Source organism: Acomys minous (assembly GCF_964271855.1).
Source record: "Acomys minous genome assembly, chromosome: 5".
Lineage (NCBI taxonomy): Eukaryota > Metazoa > Chordata > Mammalia > Rodentia > Muridae > Acomys > Acomys minous.
The window spans coordinates 78459813-78482830 of record NC_140494.1 but is presented as its reverse complement, the minus strand read 5'-3'; the positions used below and the strand labels follow the sequence as shown (position 1 = coordinate 78482830).

At 50.9% G+C, this 23018-nt stretch overlaps 1 protein-coding gene across 5 annotated transcripts in view; it reads right to left on the bottom strand.

The window, feature by feature from the left end:
• SMCO4 (single-pass membrane protein with coiled-coil domains 4) overlaps positions 1-21226 on the bottom strand; it is a 55217-nt gene extending 33991 nt beyond the window's left edge. Inside the window, exons 1-2 of one of the 5 annotated variants that reach the window (XM_084783783.1) lie at positions 21070-21150; positions 20551-20631 (exon numbers count right to left, since the gene is read on the bottom strand). Coding sequence is in view for 1 of the 5 variants with exons in the window: in XM_084783778.1 (XP_084639904.1) it covers positions 5365-5444 (80 nt within the window). In the remaining 4 variants the exon portion in view is untranslated. Of the gene's footprint in view, positions 1-3419; positions 3587-5124; positions 5211-5364; positions 5536-20550; positions 20632-21069 lie in introns of those variants that run through there. The other 4 variants (XR_014779588.1, XR_014779589.1, XM_084783784.1 and 1 more) reach the window with 4 other exon arrangements.
• Positions 21227-23018: the final 1792 nt, after the last annotated feature.

The following is a 23018-nucleotide window of genomic DNA, read 5'->3' as shown; positions in this document are numbered from 1 at the left end:
ATAGCCAAGACAGCAGGATGATAAGGAGGATGAGGCGCTGGGGGAGCGAGGCCCGTGAGTCACAAAAGCTTAGGGGCAAGGAGCCAGGAGGCCAGCATGGACTCTGAAATATGTATCGGGTACTTGTGACACTGAGGGAGCCTAGAGGCCAGCATACCTTTAGTGTGCTAATAGTCAAGGCAGACAGCCATTTGTCCCTTCTGCCACTGATAAGGACAACGGCTCCCTTGGTAAAGGGAACCCTTTTCATGCATTCCTGAGGAAAGCTGCCTTCTTTCTGACCACCAGAATCTCTGGAAATGGAGTTTTCGTTGGACCTGACAGGGGGGCTGGGGACAGATCACCCAGCAGCTAAAATTCTTGCCACCAAGTGTGACCCGAGTTCAGATTCCCCTGAGCCCATGTAAATGCCAGCTGGCTGTGGTAGTCCATAAGCTGGCCTGCAAGACTAGTCATACCAGAGAGCCCTGCTCAAGGAATAAGGTTGAAGATTGGTCAGGGGTGACTCCCACCCAACACCCATCTCGGCCTTCTATATTCATGAACGCTCATGTGTATACACACACACACACACACACACACACACACACAAATGCAAATGGAACAAGAAAAGACAAAAAAGCACTCACCCAAATCACAGAGTGGGAGTCCGGAGTCTTAGACTGGCTAAAAGTTTGCAAGCTTAACCCCCAGCTTGTCTGCAGGAACACTATGATGCTTCCCAGAGTGGGGAGGAGATACTATTTCAGTTAAACTTCAAGGAGAAGCTGCCTGTGATTGGCTAGTTCTCCACATACATGTGCATGCACGCACACAAACACAAACACACACACACACAGAACTCTTTCTCTTTTAACTTTAGGGGGGAAAGTTCATGACACCCAAGGCTAAGCTACAGAGCCAAGGAGATCCAGGCTTGAAAACAAGGGCTGAACCCTGAAACCCTGCACATGCACCTTCCCCAAGCCCCATGGGAGTATGTTTGGGTGGTTCGCTGTGGCCTTGGTACACTGAGAGCTGCTAAGGCCCAGAGAATGACCTCGGAACCCTGTGTTTGCCAGAACCAGAGAGCGCACTGAAACACCCTCTGGGCTGGGTACAAAGCCACCCGGTTCCCCTGACAACCGCTGCCCTGCTGTAGAAAATAGGAAGCGTCAGGCTCCTGGCTGATATTCTGTTCTCCCTAAAGTGCAAAACCAGGACATTTCCTCACCACACACCTGCTCCTCTGCAACAGCTCTTCCCTTCGTGGCCACAGCCTAACCACAGATCAACCTTCAAGTCCAGGTAGAGAGTTCTGGAAGGGGGCCTCCTCAGGGGTGGCGTGGCCCCAGCTGCACCCTGAAACCCAGAGTGAGTCACATCATCACAAAACCAAAGGACAACAGCTGGTGCTTACAGATGTCAGGCCCTGGGCCAAAGGCTTGTGGCTTGAGCCAGCTCAGCTCATCGCCAGTGTCTCTGAGCTAGGCACTGTTCTCACAGCCAGCTTCAAGACGGAGCGGTTATCCTAAGTCACGTGAGAACCCGTACACGGGTTTCTCAAGCGTCACAGCCCAAGCTCTTAACTGCCACACACTCCTCACTGTAGCCTTTGCCCTCTGAGGCATCAGTAAGTGAGTCTGTAAAATAAAATGACAATGGGCAGATTCCCCAACGTGAAGCATCATGTGGAAGGGCCAATGAGGGGTCCAGGAAGCAAAAAGCCCCAGGGAGTGAGGAAATGCAGGTGAGCTAGGGAAGAAACGATTCCTGGGAAACATGAGTGAGCCCTCACAAGAACACAAGTGTGCTGTGACTCCCCTATCTCCTCTGCAGCATCTGCCTACTCTTCCCTGGTTGGAGGATGCGTCTTCTGACAGACAGGGCGGTCCCTGCATGTCAGCTGTGCCCTAGCTGAGGCCTAAATCCCCATATCAGAGGTGGTAGTTCCAGCTCGCACCATTTTCCTGCTTTCTTTAGTCATCAAGCTAAGCTATGACACGCTTTCTGGTCCCTCGTGGGAGCCCCACTCTGCAAATTGACCTGGACACTTCTCTGGCTGTTCTTCCCGCAATAAGGAGTTTCCCAGACAGACCCGCCAAATCAGCTGGGCAGGCACACAGGCAGCTGATGGGCGCCGGTGGGTAACAGAAGTTTAGGGCGTTAAAGGAGGGACCGTCATAGACTGCGACACACGGCCCTGCGCCCCGCTGCAGTTCTCTCACAGAAGACTATGCTTGCAAACGGTCTCCTTTACAATTAATTAAGACTCAAAAGTTACCACCTCCACCACCATCCCTCTGAGACCCACCCTCTGTGGGAAGAGTGTGGCCCTCGGCTGAGGCAGGCTCAGGATGTGAGGCCTCTCTGCCCTGAAGGAGTGTGAGTTTCCCTGAGTTAAAGGGAGTTAACTCAAGACCACATGGCAGATATATATACAGCACTGAAACCCAGAGGCTAGACACTGTGGGTTGGTTTCCTGGCTCCCTGTACTTGCCTAGAGTAAAAGAGAGAAGGGTGAGTGGTCTCGGGGGAGTTCTCACTAGACAGTAGGAAAGGTAAGAATAAATCTGCTCACTGTGTGGGAGTTGCTTTGAAAAGAGGCCAAAGGGCTTTTAAAGTGATCTCGTGATGACTAGTCAGGAAGTGGCAGAGTTCAAGGTGCAGGGTGACCAATGCACATGCTTAATCAAGGTGCAGGTGACCAGTGTGCATGCTTAAAAGGCTGTTTCTACAATGCCGTTTTGCCTGTCATGTTGTCTCACGTCTGTAATCCAAGCAGTCAGGAGACTGATGCAGGAGGATCACCATGAGTTCAAAGGCCAACCTCAGCTATAGAGTAAGAACCTGTGTCAAAGAATAAATAAACTGAGGCCAACAAGATGACTCAGCAGTTAGGAGCACTGGCTGCTTTTCCGCAGGACCTGGGTTTGAGTCCCAACACATATATGGCGGCTTCCAACTGTCTATAACTGCAGTCAGTGCATCTGATGATGCCCTCTAGTGGCCTCCCCATGTACTGCACACATGATATAGAGTCATGCAAGCAAAACAAACACTCACACATCTAAAATTTAAAAAAATAAAATAAAATTATCTATTTCTCGCTTGTCACTTCACTCTTCAAGCCCTGGCCTGAAGGCTGAAGACCTTCAATCATGTGGCTACCATGGTTTCCTTGAACTGAAGGTCCTGGCAGCTGAAAGCACAACCCCCAAACCAAAAAGAACAGGAATTCTAGTCTTCGCCCTATTGTTGTGATAAACACAATGACTAAAAATGGCTTAAAGGGGAAAGGTTTGTTTCACCTTACAAGTTACAGTGTATCATCCAAGAACCCAAGGCAGAGACTCAAGGCAGGGCCTTCAAGCTGAGGCTATGGAGAAGGCTCGAGGCTCATGGCCAGCCATCTTCCTTAAACAGGCCAGGCTACCTGCCTCGGGAAGGTGCTGCAGGCTGACACAGTGGAGGAAATTCTTCAGCTGAGGTTCTTTTTCTTCCCAGGTGTGTCAAGTTGATAACGACGGCTATCCGTAACAAATAGAACCGGCCATGAAATCAAGGTTGCACGCAGACACTGCCCTGCAAACGCTGGCAGAGTAGATGGCTCCCACTCCCCTCAGGGAAAGGAGAAGGCCTCAGGTCTCAGCTGGTGACTTTTCTAAGAGAAGCTGGTGGAAAACCAAAGACAAACAGCAACGCACTAGTTGGGTCCTATGATTCCCATACACAGTCTCATTTGTAGCTCACCATTGCTTCTTGAGCATGTTATTACTATAATGTATAGGATATGACACAGCAAGGGTATGCAGCCAGACCCCATTCACAAAACCAGGAAATGCTGGGAGGGGATGGCTGCTCCTGATGGAGCCGACTGCTGGTACCAGCAAACCCCAGGCAGCTTCTGAGGAGCCGGTCTCACTGACAACACACGTTGGTTTTAAACAGACACATCTTCAGATTTTTTTTTTTTAAGGAAAAACTTTGAGAATCTTTTAAAATAACTGTTTCTACTTTGCTTCTGTTTCAAGTTGGTAGTAGCTGCTCATACCCGGCTTGCTGTGTGCTGAGCCTAAAGAATCTTTTAGAGGAAACTATAGCATAAAGAAAGCAGGCTGTCTAAGTGCTGGGTTACCAAAAAAATACACCTGTAAAATGGGGACAGATGGTAGTGGCTCTGAGGAATGCTGGCCAACGCAACACCTGGGCAGACTGCCTCCAGGTTCTAACAAGCCAATCAATGCAGAGCGTAATCAACATGGAACAGTGATCCTCCTTTCAGGACTCTGCAAGCAGCTTGGGGGATGAAGCCGGAGAAGAAGATGAAGCACCCAAGCACTGCAAACCTGCTCCTCAAACCTGCAAGACGGCAGGAGGGGCTGAAAGGGTGGACGGCCGGAGCACACTGCGTTAGTGTGAACAGTACTGGGTTCACACCGTCCTCACTCGGGAGGCTTAGGTAAGGACACCAGGAAAAACAGCAAAGCAAGAGAAAAGTCAATGAAAGGTGGACAGAGTCGCAGCCTCACACTAACTCAGCTAACAGTACCTCCTGGGCCCTGTGGGCAGGTCCCCTGGAGCCATCCTTCCTCCGAGGAAGGCCAAAACAGGCCGCAAACCTCAACCATGTAGTCATCCCACAGAGGGTATCAGTCTTCAAAACTACTACACAAAAATGGCTAGACTCCTGCTGGGCGTGGTGGCGCGCACGCCTGTAACCCCAGCGCTTGGGGAGGCAGAGGCAGAGGCAGGAGGGTATCTGAGTTCAAGGCCAGCCTGGTCTACAAAGCCAGGACAGCAAATACAAGACAAGCAGGCCTGTGTGGGTGTATTTGGCTCCACTGTTTCCACACACAGGCATGTGAGCAAACGGCTGTTCTGCTCTGCTCCCCAGTCGTTCCTCCACGGGGAAGAGAAAGCAAATCCTCGCTTTCCAAGGTGGCTCTGAGGGTTTGGCGAGGGGAAGCTGCAGAAAAAGCTCAGCACACAGCAAATCAGCGACAAACAGCTAAGCTACTGCTTAGAGCAGACGCAAAGTGAGTTGCTACAAAAATAAACTTGATTTCTCAGATGATTTCATGCAGTTCGGGAGGATCAAGGATTTTCCAGAAGACTTGGGAAAGGAGGGAAAGGCCACTGCACCTGCCACCCTGCTTCCAGAAGGGTTCCAAGGCCTCTCTGCTGCTGCTCCTCCGAAGGCCCGAGGGTCCTAGTGTCTCCTACTCAAGCATCTTCACACTCCATAAATACACCCTGACACCAAGCAGAGTGCTTACGGCCAGTCTCCTGGGCAAATGAGGGCAGCTGGATCTTCTGTGGAAATTAAACATCCGTGGAGCACAGCCACACTCGGTTCCCAACAGGTATCCGTGACCTACTTACCTCCAGTGCGCCAAACCAGCCTCAAGCAGAAACCAAGTGGAGAGTGAGACAGGGTCGCTGACTCTAGCAGAGCCTGGCATGGACTGTCCTCTGTGTCACATAAAGCATGCAGCAGAGACGGCTCAAAAGCCAGCTCAAGGTGCTGAGACAGGCAGCCAGCTGCAGACTGCTGAAGTGAACAGTTGCTGGAAAGCAGAGTGAGCGAAGGCATGCCAATCGCTCGTGCCCTCTGACTCCCCAGCAAAACAGACCATTGATGACCCAGGCAGACCAAGGGTCATCATCCTTCTGGCCGTGCCTGCACATGCTCCTGAAGCCGTCCGCCTCCTAACTGTGGCTTCCCTCATGAAACTAGGGCCGCTAGGGCAGCAACCCCCATCTTTTCTCTGGCTGTTCTTCAATGTCTTGCACACAGTGGGTCTACCAAGGTGAGCACCTGAATGCACATGCGCGCACACACACACACACACACACTCCACACACATGAGGGGGGAGGGGAGAGGTGAGGAGAGAGAGCAAGGCTCTTAAACTCTGAGCCACCTCTACAGCCCTCATCATTTTCTCAATGAGACATCACTTTCAAACATGGGTGCTTCCTTCCTTCTACAAACTAACTTTACCTTCATTGTCTGGGATTAAAGGTGTGTGCCACCACACCTAGGCCTAAGCTCTTCTTTACCCGAAACAGACTCGATACCAGGGTGGCCTTGAACTCAGATCTACTTGCCTCTGTCTCCTGGATTAAAGGTATGTTTGTATTCCAGCCAGATCACACAGACCTAGAAGGTCTTTGGATGTGATCTGTTGCCAAAGCAGCCATGTTTTAAATTAAAATTCCTCTACACAGGAAAAAAGCAATATTTACATGCACACGTACACACACATACACACACACACACACAGAGGCGGGGGGGGGGGGTGAAGGAGTGAGAGAAAGAGAGACAGAGACAGAGAGAGACAGAGAGAGCAACAGAGCACAGTTCCCAGCCACCCCCTCACAGGGTCAGAGAACAAAGCAAGACTGGGCTTCCAACAAGCCAGCCAGCCGGAGATGGAGCTACAGCTTCTAGTACTGTCAAGCAACAGGACTGCAAGGTGATCTAAATGACAATTAGAGTCAACAGAGGAAGGTGAGCGGCTCTAAGGAACTTGCCAAGGTAAGCTGCAGTAAAACCTCCCAGCATGGAGCAGTAGGCACACAATCCTGGGTACACAAGGGAATACTCCACCTCTCTAGCCGAGCAAGGGCAGAGGCAGCCTGCCAATGGCAAAGCAGAGCAAAGCTAAGCAGGGCCAGCACCTTCCCAACCCTTCTGACCTAATGGCCTCCTCCACCCCTGGGCTCAGCACCCTCCCCACCCAGCAATCGTCCTCCTCTCTGGCCTTAAGCCAGAACACTGCCCTAAAGCACTGTGAATCCCCATCACACAAACTACTTGAGAGCCCTGGGGTTCACTCAGCACTCTCCCCCAGTGCTCTGCTCTAGTAACTGCCACCATGCAGAGAAGTTACAAATGTATTTACTGTGTACGTATGTGTGTGCACGTGTGTCCGCCGTGGCACGACTGCAGGCACCTCTAACTCAACTCTGCTCTGCTCTAAGCTGTGCTGCCAGCCCAGGAGAGGTTCTTTACGGGACACTCAAAACCCAGGCCATTGGGCTGAGATGTGGCTTGGTTCACAGAGTGCTTTACCAAGCCAGCACGAGGCCTCGGGCATCTCCAGCATCACATCACAGAACTGGGCATGGTGGCACACGTGAGGCACAGAGACCAGAGGATTTGAAGTGCAAGGCGAACCTCGGCTATATAGTGTGTTTGAGGCCACCTGGGCTACAGGAATATTTTGAGATCCTTATCTCAAAATAAGATAAGGGAGGGAGGGAGGAAATGAGGCAAGCATGAAGGCTGAGGCACAAACCTTTGGACCCCCAAGTTCAATGCTTGCTCTCTGAAATCACCCAGACTCACCTAAGCTCACATATCTCAGCGTCAGGGCACTCTCCTGCCCCAGGCCACTCTGTCACACAGAGTCCCAGGAGGCAGCCTGTACACTTCCGCCTTCTCAGCATCATCAGAGACACAATGATCACCAGCTTCAATTCCACAAAGCCAGGCTGATCGACACAGCCCTGACCAACACACAACCCCAACGCTACAAGTAGCACGAGAAACACACACAAGTGAATGCTCTGTACAGTCGGTGCTGGGCAAGCACAGGGTAAGACCCAGGGACTCCACGGCCACCATCCAGAGAGCCCAGTAAGTAGCTATCAGTGATGCACTCAAATGTGTCCTCTGGGACTTACTGTGACCTTCGTCAGTAACTCTGCTCGAATCTCGGCTTTCTCAAATATAAAATGACAAGTTCGGGAAAGGATCTCACTTTCCTGAGTGACTTAATGGCCCTGAACTGTATACATTAAAAGCTGAAAAGGTCAGGAGTAGGGAGCTGGAGAGATGGCTCAGGGGCTAAGAACATGTCCTGCTCTTCCAGAGGACTTGAATTCAGTTCTCAGCACTTATATGAGGCAGCTTACAACCACCTGTAACTCCAGCACTAGAGGATCTGACAGCTGTGGACACACATATAGATAAAAATAAACAAAGCTGAGCATGGTGGGCATGCTTTAATCCCAGCACTCAGAGGCAGGCAGATCGCTGTGACTTTGAGGCCAACCTTTGAGGCAACTCCAGCACAGCCAAGGCTACAGAGAGATATCCTGTCTTGAAAAAACAAAAAACCAAAAAAAGCTAGGAGTGATGGCACACACCTATAAAACCAGTACTTGGGTGGTAGGGGCAAGAGGATCACAAGTTCAAACCTGTTTGGACTACTTACAAAAAAATAAATAAGTAAATAAATGAAAGGTTAAAAGGGAAATTTTTGTGCTAGTTATACTTTATCACAATAATAATTATAGGCTAATGCTTATATTGTTATAAATAGTTTTAGTAGTAGGATTACATGAGATATTATAAAGGCATGCCTTACAATGTCTGGTACCTACTGAATTCTACTAAGTCACAATTTATTGTTAATATTGATTTTTTTTTCCGTTTTGGTTTTTCGAGACAGGGTTACTCTGTGTAGCCTTGGCTGTCGTGGACTCACTCTGTAGTCCAGGCTAGCCTTGAACTTACAGAGATCCACCTGCCTCTGCCTCCCAAGTGCTGGGATTAAAGGCACCACACCTGACTCCAGTATTGATGTTTTTTTTTACCACCTACAACATAAAAGAAACCATATCTGGGCTTGATATGTTTGTTGTTTGGTAGAGTGCTGCCCAGCATTCATGAAGCTCTGAAGTAAGGACTCAAATTCCAAAGGTCCTGCACTTGGCAGGAGGAGGCAGGAAGAGGCAGGAGGACCAGAAGATCAGGGTCACCTTCAGCTACACAGCAGGTGTGACACCAGCCTTACACACATGAGACCCTGTCTCGAAAAGAAAAGAAAGATGCAACGTTCCAATAGAGAGATAACCACACTTTAGTATTTCTCCTACACAAATGTATTTCTCAACAAATTTACAATGTAATAGATATACACAATCTTGTAGTCGTGACCCATTTTTTTTTCTTACTTGAGTTATGAAAACAATCCCCATAAACAGAGGGGCCTTTGTTCAAGCCAAGGGCAGAAAGTTGTGTGAAACGTGAGAAAACAGAGATTAGCTGAGCAACTGCAGCCACCTGCTTCCTGTCGCATGCCTCCCTCCCAAGCACCACTGCCTAGGAAGCAAGGAACCCTGGAGGCCGGGCAGCAGGAGAGTTGTCATGGAGTTCTAGGGACACCGGCCATGGCTTCTAGGAGAGTCCAGACATGCCAGGTTCCCACTGGGTAGAATAGCCCCACCCTCGATGGGTCCCCACTTAGATGAGGTGAGGCCAAAGAGCCACCCAATCGGGAGGGAGGGGCCCAAGGGAGAAAGAGGATGACTCCAGGCCCTGCAGGTTAAAGGTGAGACTACAAAAGCAGCCAGCTCAGGAGAGGCTCTCTGCAGGGAGCTCCAGGATGTGACTTCTGTGCTGTCCCACAGGACAGGGTGGGGTTTCCAGCGACAATGCTGGCTTCTGAGTCACCCATGCTCTGGCAAGTAGACCCAAGTGACTTCCCCAAAGCAGCAGGAATGAGGACAGAATTTCACTCTGTGCTACGGTCCAAATCTGGGACTCTAAGCTCTGACCTCATAGCATGCAATAAGCCTGGAGCCCCCAGAACCTGTCAGAGCCCACATCCAGTACTACCGGCTCCAACTAAAGATGCTTATTTACTGAGTGCTCAGGACAGAGACAAAAGCCACCCCACGGCTCACGATGAGGCTGACGCACAGGTACACATGAACGCCATCTGGCTACGCGACAAGGGTCCTTGCTGTAGATACAAACCAGGAACAACACTGGCCCTGTAGCCTCTACAGGACACCACCAACTCCAGCTTCCTGTGGGTCTCTAGTAGAAAAACACTGCATTTTTAAAAAGCCATTCTTCTAAGAAAGCCCCTTAGATGTGCTAGGAGAAACGGCACCCCAAAACAACCCAGGAGAAGGAATCACACTTTTACAAAATGCATGGGTAGTTTACAACTTTCACTCCATAGAGTGTTGTGCTCTGGGGGGGTGGGGGGGGGACGGGACAGGGGGGAGGAGAGCGGGGGGGCTGGGGAATGAGTGTGTATCTCCCTACAGGCAGCTGCTCCTGACACAGACAATTCTATTTCTATCTCCATTTACGCATAATTATCATCTAAAACCACGTTCTCCACAGGGGCCTGGGCAGCAGCACCATGCAGAAAACCTTTGAGCATGGGTGAGCTCTGGGACCCCCTCTGTGAGTGAAGGAAGCAGGCTCACTCATGGTCACACCCCTCAGAGCCCTCCTTCACACAGCGTCAGGCCCTTTCCTTCTGAGACTACAAGAGGAAATCCCTTGTCAGGCGAGACGGCATCCCTTCAGCTCTGAGTTATTTCCTCAGCACCGGCCTGAGGCCGACCAAGCAGACTTCCACCTGACTCCCTTCTTTTTAATGACAGGAACTTGTTTTGATGAGAACTTTGTGAGTTACAACGAGAGAAGGCCCTGGGCTCATGTACAAGACCACAGGGCAGCTCAGCTCTCTCTCTCCACAGGTCTCCACGGACCGTCCTGCATTTTCAAGGCTAACCAGGACCCACGAACCAAGGGAGCTGCACCGTGACTTTGCAACTTGCAACTTGGATGCTGAACTGAATTTGCACACTGACCTCAGCATTTCCAGCATCTACCTGAGGCAGTGCCCACCTGAATTGTCAGTACAGTGTCCGCCGCTCTGAAATGGATAGGCTAGGTCCCACAGGACCAGGGAGTGGAAGGCCATGTAACTCACAGCAGATCGGCTTTGTTTGCTCTTTCCACGCACACACACACACGCCACCCAAGCCTTATCCTCACGCATGTAGCATGTGTGAGGGGAGGTGGGTGGGTGAAAAGTCAGGAAAGTGCGGTAGATCTGTGGTGGACACAGAATTAATGTCTTCCTTTTAAAACCTATAAACAAAATGCCTAGGTGTGTGTACACACACACACACACACACACACACACACACACACACACACACGTATTGGCTCTAGCTCTAAGGAACGGCCCTAATATAACGAAACTAAGCCCTGCACTAACTGCTTGTTCTGTGTCTCGGGAAACCCTGACACAGAGAAGTAAGGAGAAGCCCAGGTGACGGCAGATGACAGCAAAGGCCAGGAACACCAAGGAGCCCACCACAAATTAGGATAAGGAAGGAGGAGGCGGCTCCCTCAGAGCCTGAACACTGGGTCAGAGTAAACTTGCCTTGCTCAGGCCACTGCCTCGGCAGCACTTTATCCCAGTAGCCCTAGGAAACCAGCACACTGACAAAGTCCTGCAGCCAGGCAATTCAACTGGACTGGGGCCTTGGCTTCTTTCATCCACTGTAGGAACCCCACAGCACGCACAGAGAACACTCAGTAAACCTTGCTGGGTGAATAGCAACCGCTCTAACAGGAGGAGAGGCCACGTGCAGAGGCCAGTGTTCTAACTTCCCTTGGAGACAGGCAGCCAGGTCAAGAACTGGCCTGGCAACTCATTCATCCAATTCACAACACTAACTTCCCACAGGTGGTGACCTCCTGCCTCCAGGAGAGCTGCTACTGTAGTGACTGCTGGGGGCCAGGGGCAGGATCCAGGCTTGGCCCTCCTCTCCATTAGACTGTGACCTTGAACAGGCACCTTGCCCCTGGGGTCCCAGTGTCTTTATCTGTCAAATGCAGCATGTAATAAAAGCCAATCAATCTGTTCTCTGCAGGCTAGCCACGGCTCTTTTTCATTTAGGCTGGTCCAGAGCCACGGTGAGGCTTTGATTCTGCTGATTGTTTTTTTTTTTTCAGGCAATACCTTTGGCACCTCCTGCACCCCTCTCAAGTCTCTCTTGTAGCCCAGGCCAATATTACTCCATTTTGGTTTGGGGCTTTTTTGTTGTTGGTGGTGGTGGGGGTAGGGGCAGGGGTGAGGGTGGGGAGTTGAAACAGGGTTTCTCTTTGTAGCTGTAAATGTCTCTGTAGCCCGGCCTGGCCTTGAACTCAGAGATTCCCCCTGCCTTTGGGTGTGCCACCTCATTCCATTTGTACCATTAACTGCCACATACATCATCCAGACTCATGCCCCAGCCTCAGTGACTGAAACTCTGCCCACTACCCTCAGATGTCCTGCATCTCTCTCTGGGCCGCACTGGCCCCAGACCACGTGCTCACTCATGAAGCATGGCTCGCAGCAGGGCTGTCTTTTCCCCAGGTAGACACTAGCACCCTGGGTGTTCTGCAAGCCTTGGGTACCACCTTCTCCAGACTCATCCTGTAGGCCTCAGATATCCAGATGAAATAAACCATCGGCAAACAAATTAGGGGCTTTGCATGAACTTGTCTGTATGTGTGTACACACGCACGCACACGGTATGTGTGTACACGCACACTCGTGGTGCAAACACTACCACCACAAGTGACTAGGGAGAAGGAAATCCCATATACAGCAGCCTGGGTGCTGCTGTTAGGAACACAGACGTGTGAGCTTGGTAGTCCGGCAGCCGTGAGCTGGACAGACGACAATCACCTCCCACTCCTCTCACCTGGAGGCGTCAGTTGAGCCTGAGTATTAGAGCCTCAGGGCAGTAAACGACATGGCCGGTATTGTCCTTAACTAGAAATAGGTAACTCGTGGCAGCGTGCAGAAGATAGGAAGAGTCCCTACTCGCTAAAGCAGCAGACCTGGACTTCCTCTCAGTCACCTCAGAACAAGCAGAAGGTCTTCCAGCACTCGGTGTCTCTAGAAAAGGCCTTTGTACCTGGGGCACGGCTGTGCGCATAAGAGTTGTTTACTGGGAAAGCATGGGTTGAGATGAGATGCCTAAGTTCCTCTCCTGCCAAGGCTCCCTGACACCCCTCCGCCTGCACCCCCTCTCTACTCCCATCTGTTTCTAGACAGCGACCGATCTTCAGAGCTAGCCCTTTCAACGTTAGCACGCTATAGACATTTCCTATGGAACCAATCAAATGGTCAGTCATTCACTTGAAAGCGTTTCCTGGGCATCTACTGGAGATGGCTCGGGAGGGAAGGGTGCTTGCCACACAAGCCTAACCACCTGAGTTGGATCCCTGCAACCCATATAAAGGTAGAAAGAGAAACCCAACTCCACAGAGTTTTATTCTTAACCTCCACGCAAGCGAGGTACCCATGCACGCACACGGACGCGTGCACATGTGAGCACACTCACACACATCAATTAAACATTTAAAACCAGTTACTAAGGAAAGGAGTTTACAAACAGAAGAAACGACTTCAGTCACTGAGTACCTGCTGGGTAGATGTCAACATTCTTATAAAGGACTCACAGAATCCTCACAATCACCCTGTAGGTTATGACCTAGATGTGCCTGGATCCGCTGTGAGGAAACTGAGGCTAGGACAAGACCTAACTTTGCTCTAGTGCCATGACAGGACAGGCTTGGCCCTCACCCGTGATGAGGAACCAGCAGGAGCCGAGTTCCGAAAAAGCAGAGCTCGAGTCCTTTCCTCCCGCCTCTGTCCCCACCATCCCCACTCCGACCCCGCCTCAGCAGCAGAAGATTGAAATGGTCCAGTAAGTCAAAGCTTCCTTCCCAAAGTCCCTGTCCTACACTGTGGACAGCCCAGAGGAGTCGAGCTGCAGGCGCCATCTGCTATCAGCCTGCTAGCTACCTGCTAAGACTCCAGAGTCTCTCCCAAAGACCCCAGTACCTGGCAAACTGTCACAAATGTCCCACACAGCAAGCCAGGGGCAGAGGTGGTGGCCACACGGCAGGAAGAACATCTGGCCCACACAGACTCTCCCCCAGGCTTTGAAAACGCACAGCATCTGGTTTTAGGGTGCAAGGTCTCCTGAAAACCCAGTCTCAATTGGTACTTACACACACCTAGTTCCTCAGGGGAACACCTCAAGACATACTCAGGGACTTTACACCAAATTCCAAGGGTCCTGCCGTCATACCTAGCCTCTGGCAGAAGAAGAAAGAACGTGAAACCAGGCCTGGCTCCCAGGCGCCACACCACTCCGCCTGGTGACTCGATGCTTATGCCCCCCTAAGCAGAGCCGAGCGAGGTCTTTGTGAGCTTTATTCAGTGATTCCTAGAGGCCCGCCCACTGTGCAGAGGTAAGATCTCACCACTGAGATCCGGAGGGTGAGCAACGGGTGCCTCAGCTTTACCAGCAGTCAACAGAAAGCTTATGAAACAGCTGGCAAACTTGTAAACTGTAGCAGAATCAGGAGCTCTGAGTGCACCATGTGGGTGCTGCTGCTGCGATGTGCTAAGTGATTGTAAACATCTGACAAATCAGTTCCAGTCTTAGAGAAAAGCAAGCATATTAACGCATGTACAGTGGACAGGAAAGAGAAAACCTCATGAGCTAGCTCATCTGTCCATCAACAGGAAACCAGTTCATAAACCGATACACCTACGTAGGGTACATATTTTGTACAGAAAAGCTACACACATGTAAATAACCTCACAGTATATTATAAAGACAAGGAAAGCAGTGGCACGGTGCAAACAATCAGACGTACACTAGTGAAGGAAACGTCTATGTCCGTGTGTCTAAATAGGCTGGCAAATGGCTTCAGGATACTCATCCGACTGCTAAAGCCAGTTACTGCTGAGGGCTTGAGAGAGAGGAGGCATCTGGGACAGGGTCGCCGGCTGTCAACAGGGCTGCTCTCCTCCCCCACACTCCTTACATGGGAAGGCGGGGTTCGGGAGCAGACACTCACATACCACCCGGACCATCCTAGAAGAAAGTGAACGGCCTCACTGCAAACACCACCACCCAAACAGATGCTCCTGCCGGCAAAACTGCACCACACATCAGGGTCCATCCCCACGTTGCGCTCTGGGAGGAACTTAAAAAGGCCCGAGCCTAGTTTCTGAGCCTCTGACAAGGGTCAAATTGGGACTGACAGGATGAAGAGGGCAGCAAGAAGATGCAAAAAGAGTTGAGCTCCTGAGAACACACAGGCCTTTCCTACCCTCAGTCTGCCATCCCCAAATGTTCCATCCCCATGTGTACCCTCTTCCTGCAGCAGAGGGGCAGCCTTCCACCATCACCCTCAAAGCATCTCCTAGGCAAGCCACCAAAGGAGTCTGGCCAAACTCCTTCCTGCCAGAGGCGCTGGGTGCCAGTGCCTGCCTTAGAGGGAGAGGCAGGACTGGCAGAGATGCCTGCTTGGTGGAGTCCCTCCACTCCGGCAAGCAGCCCAGGAATCTTTTCCCTCACTTCTGAACCCAAACTGCATCAGTATACAAATCAGAGGGCTCTGCCAACAGAGCAGCGTTAGCGCGGAAAGAGATAAATCAGCGGCATCCTGGCTAAATGTGCATTTATTCTTCTGCCCGCTTGCCAGAGCCACAGCACTGCTGCAGATTTAAACATTTGATAAATATCTCTTCTGCTTCTTGGTAATAATTAAAACAAACAGAACCCAACACACACACACACACACACACACACACACACACACACACACTTAAAAAAAAAAAGAGAGACAGCCAGGAGGTTTTGCTGCAGACATAAAAGGCAGACATGACAGGTACTATTGCGACAGGAGCACTCTTCTGCACCACAAGCCTTCCCACCCAGACAAGAATGCTATACATCCTTGTACACAGTTGGGGGGACCAAAAAGAGGCACCTTGGAACAAGGATGCAAGGTCAACTCTTAAAAAAAAAAAAAAAAAGCAAGCAGTAAGCGGTGAGGCGGATCTGCACATGGTGTCTCACCAGCAGAGGATGTGCCACACTCGAAGAAGCAGTGCAGTGAGGTCCAACAGGTAATCCAACTGCTCCCTCAGAAAGAGCCCTGATGAAGCCCCAGTCAACTCATCTCCTGCCGGAGCAGAACAAGAACAAACAGGAGCGCACTCCAGGAAACAGAAGGCCACGAGCAAGCTCACTACCATCTCTGGCACAGACGAGGGGAGAGGACCCAAGACTGGCACACAGTGGGTTCCATGCGAGAATTCCAGTCACCTGACTGGCCAGGCTCTGCTGCACAGCCTGCAGCCTTTAGGGGAAGATAACCACCGCTCCTAAGAGTTGGCCGCTGCTCACCGTAAACGCACCATCTACTACTGTCTTCCCCGGCAATCCCACACACAAAGTATCTTCCTAAGTGGGGTTTGAAGAGCCCGACCTCAGTCCTGACAAGCTCCTAGAAAGGATAAGGCCCTTCAGGTCAGACTCAGACACCTGTCTCTAGCTGGCAGCAAGATGCTTGCTACTGCAGGTGCCCTCTCAGCATCTCCAGGCTCAAAGCTCAAGGCTGTGAGAAGGATGAGGAAGGGGAAGGAACGGCTCCACTCTGAACTCCATCATCCAGAAAGACCAAGATCTCCCCATTCACCATGCACCGTTTTCCCCATCACAGAGCCACAGGGTTATGGTTTTTTTTTTTATGTGGGCGCCATTTTAAGCCCACTATATTAACGGACTCCTTTCTCGGCTAATCTCCATTTGCTGTGCTTCATACTCCACACAGCCCATTGAACAATCTCCCTTGATAAAGACTTGGCCCTCTCCCCTTGATGAAGCTCCCCAACTCCAAGACAAAGGCCCTAGCCTATCCTTGGCTGAGTGAGCACAGCCCTGCCTGCTCAGAACCCATGCGAGCATAAGCTGTGGTCTAAGACTGTTGGTTAGACACGCGTCTCTGAACCGTCACTGTGACAGCCTCTTACACTCGACAAGCGTGCTTCTGAACAGTGGAGACACGACCAGCCTCTCACAGCTGCGAGATACACGTATCTGTGAGCCATCACTACACCATGCTTTGTGGATCGTCTGCTCTCAGGGTAGTGTCCACATCATGACAGCTCAGCCCTCCAAGAGGGCCCAACTCCACAGCTGTCCCCAGCCTGCTTCGGTAGGTAGACTCTGCTCTCCTCACCACCTCTGCACCATCTAGGAGCAAAAATGGACCCAAGAGAAGAACAGAAGGCAAACTCTGAAGTGCAGAAACGAGGGCACCAAAATGTAAAAGAAACCAACATCAACTCATTGTTAGAACAGCGTGAGAACCGGGAAGGAACAGGTTAAACGGGATGTTCTGAGCCTCTTTGCTTCCAAAACTTAGGAGGGTGACATTTCAAAGACTCACAACAGAGACATTTCCATAGTTTAAAAAACTATCTTTTTTAATGAATATCTTCAGAGAACTAGGAGGTACTTTTATAGACTGACTAGATCCTAATAAAAATCCTGGCACCAATCACAACAAACACCCTCTGGGAATTCAGTTACCTTTTTGGCACACAACTGACTACAGAAATTCGCTGATGTTGCTACTGAGGCAAGTCACAACCTGCCTAGAGTGTCAAACTTCAAAGCCCCAGCAGGGTCTTCAAGGACGAGGTGGAAAGTGGCCAGATGTCCAGCTCAGCCGCACACCTAACTGCATTCCCCTTCCACCGTCAGCCAGGCTCACCTCCTCCATGACCTGCCTGCCTCTGCCTTCTCATCTCATTCAGAAGCCTCCAAATTCAGTCATCTTTCCCCTGTCCAAAAAAAGCAGAGAAATCTAGAAAATAAGCAAAGAAAACCAGCTATAACCACATCCAACTTCCACGACAGGACCTGTCCTTTCTGGCTTCTGGTTTTGTTCGGTGCTCTCTTGAATCCATACATACATAGCCCAAGGCCCTGGAATGTTCTCTGTGAATGCTGGGATTGGTGTGGGGAGGCAAAAGCCGGAGGAATTATTCATAAGGACAAAAATGTACTTTAAAAAGCCTTTCTCCCCTGAGGACAATTCCTACTGGAAGACTTAATCAATCCCATTATCTGGAGTGCCTGAGCAAGGAGAGAGAGGCGGGGCCAGCCTTCCCCCAGCATTCGGCTCACAGGTGAGAGAAAGCAACATGGCTCAGCTTTTACACAGGCAGATCCTGGGCCAGAAGTGAGGCCAAGGGCTCAGGACGTACACCCAGGCCCACTACATACTCCCAAGATCCACTTCCCAGGCAGCTTGCAGTGTCCCCCAGTGCGTAAGGCCCAACATCCCGAGTGAGAGAACGTGTTGCGCTTCTTGTGCACGACCTTACTTAGCGATTGCAACCTTGTAGAGGGTAACAGCTCCTTTCCCATCTACTGCCAACGGCTCTCTGGGTGCAGAGAAGCTGCTGTGACAGACTTGTGCCTCTTGGCTTTGCTTTCTCCCTGGTGAGCCTAAAAAAAAGCCGAAGGCTAGTGTCTAGATATAAGTGAGTATATACCATTTGACTCTTTCTGCTTCTGAGTTAATTCACTCATTACGATCATTTCTAGTTCAATCCATTTGTCTACAAATTCCTGGAATTCCTTGTTTTTAATAGCTGAGTAGTATTCCAGAGTGTAAATGTACCACAGTTTCTTTATCCATTCTTCTACTGAGGGACACTTAGGCTGTTTCCATGTTCTGGCTATTATGAATAAGGCCGCTATGAACATGGTTGAGCATATGTCCCTGTTATATCTAGACACTAGCCCAAGGGGCTTGTCCCATGAAAGTCTTCACTTACCAGGAAAGTGGGTCAGAGGGGAGGACATCCTATTGGGACTTTAGGTGAGAGAAGCATTGGAGAATGGGGAAATAGAAGGATCCAGAGGGTCCTAGAATCCTACAAGAAGCACATTATGACAAGCGGATCTGGGCCCAGGGGTCCTGCTCAAACTATGACACCAGCCAAGGACAATACATGCAGTAAACTTGCTCTCAGGAAGCCGAACCCCTACCCAGATCTAGCCAATGGACAGGACATTCTCCACCATTGAGTGGAGAGTGGGGACTGACTTTCACACCAACTCTGGTGCCCCATTTTTGACCACATCTCCTTGATGGGGAGGCATGGTGGCGCTCAGAGAAAGGATAGCAGCCTACCAAGAAGAGACTTGATACCCTATGAGCATATACAGGAGGAAGAGGTCCCCCTCAGTCACAGACATAGGGGAGGGGAGTAGGATGAAAGTGGGAAGGAGGGAGGAATGGGAGGATACAAGGGATGGGCTAACAATTGAGATGTAATATGAATAAATTAATAAAATACTAATTTTTTTTTAAAAAGCGCGGAAGGCTCAAATGGTAACTCTACTGAAAACGATGGCTTTTGTTTGTTAAAGTCACATTCACAGGTATATCCACTACAGATATTTCAAGGACTGAATGTAAACTTCGTCAAGCACTTATGTTTTTAAGGTATCATTTTACCACTCCCTTAACCTTGAAAGATAACCATCTACTGCCACTTCCAAGAAACTATGGGTGTTTTTTTTGTTTTGTTTTGTTTTGTTTTTTAAGGATTACTGAAAATGACATGGTCAAATCCAAGCCAGTGTGGGGTTGGAAAGCTGAAAATGGAGGTGGACGGGAAAGAGCATTGAGTTATGATAAAACAAGAAAATCCTCCTTCACCTCCCAACCCTGATCATTAAGGAGCTGTTTGGCCCGGTCACTGTGATTCTGTGGCTGCCCCTCAGGACCTAAAACTTGTCTCCCCAAGTTCAGATGAGACACTGCATGCACTAGGGACAGCCGGGAATAATATGGAGTAGTCACAGCCTACACTGCTACTTGAAACTTTTTTTTTAAATGGGCTACACCCAATTGTACTGCATGCCTATTTATTTACTACTTTCCCTTGAAAAGAAATCGGCTTAGTTCATAAACACTACACACAACAGGATATCAGCCCACGACTTCTAAAGCTGGAATAGAAGAGATGGCAGGGCCGCTGTGGCGGGAGCGTCAGTCAGACGTAACTATTATGGGATGTGGGCGGGCCCTTCAGGGAGGGCCCCATTGAGCCAACAGAGCGACCACCCCAGGCTTGAAGGCTAAAAAAAAAAAAGTAAGAAATAGTTCATCCCCTTGGGCGATACGTTCAGTACACCCTCAGCTTCACAGCATAGACAAACAGGCAGCCCATAATACCCACTACGTGCACGAGTGCAGCACTCACAACGTACACCTAGTACCAACGATTACTTTTTCGCTTTGTGTGTTCAATCTTTTTTAGCTCCTGTTTGCCTTTAAAGCTATCGTAATTTCTTCCCGAGAGCGAATAGAAACCTATGTGCACACAAGAAGATGCAAGGCTACACTTCAGTCACCATCAGAAACCTACTTCTGCCTCCTACAAAGTATTTGGCTTTTTTTTCTCCTATTGCACAGCTAAGAAAGTTGAGGTCCAGGGCTCAGCCAGGGTCGAGTCCTGCTTGACACATCTAGACTCTCCCAAGGGCTCAAGAGGCCTCTCTACTGTTCTGAACTCCCCGCATAGAGGCGTCTTGAATATTAAGTTTATTGGAGTTGGGAGAGTGGGGGTCATCTGGTTCTTCAAGGGCCACCACATAAATTGTTCTGTTACTCAACGGGCATCTGCTGAAACCTTGTTTGGGAAGTAGCCAACGACAGACCGAAAATCAGAGGCCATGTCTTCCAGCCACACACTATGCCAAAATGTGCTGTGCAGCTTTGAGCAGCTGCCGGCCCAGCCCGGGAATCTCTTAAACGCTAGAGGGCCCGGACTTTCGCATTGATCAAGGAAGGAGAGGTTGGGTGGGTGTGCGTGCTTCATGCGGTCCCATCCCACTCTCCTCCTCGCAACACCCCAACATACCGTCCACTCCGCGGCCCGCTCAACTTCCCCAGGACAAACGCACCGCAGCGTGAGGTGAACGAGGCACCGGGAGGGGCGATCCTGGAGCCCGCGACACAGGAAACCACGTTCAGCTCCTTCCCCACGGGGACCCCCGAACACCACGAGGGGCCCCTAACTCTGGGCCGGGCCCCTGGGCCGCAGCGGGGAAGAGGCCAGCCCGTCCCCGCCAGCTCCCTGGGGTCCCCCCGGCCGCTCACCGCCACCCGCAAATGCGCGCCCCTCTGCGCGCCGCGGGTGTCCCCGCGTGTCCGCGCGGAGCCTCGGCAGCCCGCGCCGTTCTTCCCGCCCGGCCCCCGAGGCCAGCGCGCCGCCCCAACTTTTCCCGGCCCCGGCCCGGAAGGCGCGGCGGGGAGCGCAAAGCCGTCCCGCCCGCCAGCGCGCACCTCCCGCGGCGTCCCCGGCCTCCTGCCCCCGCCCCGCCCCGCACGCCGAGGCCCGGCTCCGAGCCGAGCGGTCCCCGCAGCCCCCCGCGCCCACCTGCCGCCGCCACCGCCGCGCACGGCCGGGTACGTGGCAGGGGCCGCCGCTCGCCCGCCTCGCCTCTGCTGCTCGCGCCTCGCGGGCGGCTCCAGGGCGCGGGACCGCGGCGCCAGGCGCCCTCTGCCGCCGGGAAGCCGAATCCTGCGCCCTAACCCTAACGCGGGGCCGGGCCACGCGGCACCCTGCACCCTGCACCCTGCGGACGCCTGGCATGCTGGCCGCCAAATGCTGGAGCCGAGGCTCCAGGCCTGAAGCACCCCGAGTCAGTGAACCAGTAAATGGGACATGGGGGGGTCTGGTGTGCAAAAGCGCAGTGGCAGCGGGCCAGGTGCACTCAGATGCCCCTCCCCCCCCCCCCCCCCCGCACTGGGGAGAAGGGAAGGTTTAGGGTCTCCCTGTTTCTAGGGAGTGGGTATTATGTTCCTCATGGTGGGGTTAAGCCTGTCCTGTCAAGTGGTCGGTGAGCAGAGGCACAGGCTTCCTCACGTGGCCGCCTTTGAAGAACTGTTTTCAGGTGGTCCTTGGGTACGTTCAGGAAAGTGCACAGTTTCCTATCTGGTGCAGGTTAGTGCCTGATGGCGGAAGTTTGTTCGGTGACCTGTGTCTGGGGTTTATGAGGAAGCAAAAATACAAGCAGAGATCTTTTCCCCCTCCCATCCAAGTATACTTTCACACCTCAGGGGGACGTTCTAACCTGCGTTTGCTTCTTGTAAATTACACATGAGCACACATGTTCGGCTTGTCATAAATAAAATAAGAGTCCTTGCTCCTTATCAGTATTAAAGCCCCATAAGGCCCTAAGCTTAATGTTATTAAGGACTTTTCACCAAACACATTTGAGTTTTAAATCAACCGCTTAAGAGTTGAGCGGTCTCGGGAGTAAGGGGGAAATGGGAGGGAGGGAGGAATGGGAGGGTATAAGGGATGGGATAACAATTGAGATGTAATATGAATAAACTAATAAAATATATTTTTTTTTAAAAAAAGAGTTGAGCGGTCTCAGGAAAGCTAATCTCCTTTTGCCAAAAGTCAACTCTTCCATAATAGTGCTAACACCTACTTCATGGTGTTGTGGTTTGCAGATCCACAGAGATCATGTGGTGGTGATGCTAAGCACACTTAGCATAGCTGTGGTGCTTATTTGTATTATTACTGGTCTGTTGCAGGATGAAAACACACCTCTGTGTAAGAAGACTACTGTGTTGGGGCTGGGCATGGCGGCACACGCCTTCCATCCCAGCACTCTGGAGGCAGAGGCAGGTGGATCTCTGTGAGTTCGAGGCCAGCCTGATCCAGGGCAGCCAAGGCTACATAGAGAAACCCTGTCTCAAAAAAAAAAAAAAAAAAAAAAAAAAAAAAAGACTACTGTGGGGTCTAAGGAGATGACTCAGCAAAGTACCCACAACCCAAGCATTAGGACCTAAATTCAGATCCTTGCATCCCAGGAGCTTTCTGACTGACCGACCAGCCAGCCTAACCAAAAAGCTGAGCTGTAGGTTCCATGAGTGCGCATGGAACAAGGTGAAGAACCATAGAGGAAAAGACAGTTGATGTTGACCTTTGACCCCCACATACACATTGCAGGTACACAAAGACACACACATAGAAAAATAAAGGCTTTTTTTTTTTTAAGGTTTATTTTTGTTTACATGCGTGTGTGCCCGAGGAGGCCAGAAGAGGGCGTCAGATCCCCTGGATTTGTAGTTGTAGGGCCATCCATCTTGTGAGAGCTGGAAATAAAACTTGAGTCCCCTGGGAGAGCAGCAAGCGCTCTTAACTCTGTGCTATCTCTCTCGCTATGTTTTTATGTGAGGACAGCCTTAAGACCCCTGATGGTGGCTTTGTCACCTGACCAGCAAAGTCAACCCTGGGAACAAAACCACTCCAGTCCCTCCTCCTCTGAGTCCTGGTAACACATGGGTTTCTTAAGAGCTGTGATGCTTGCA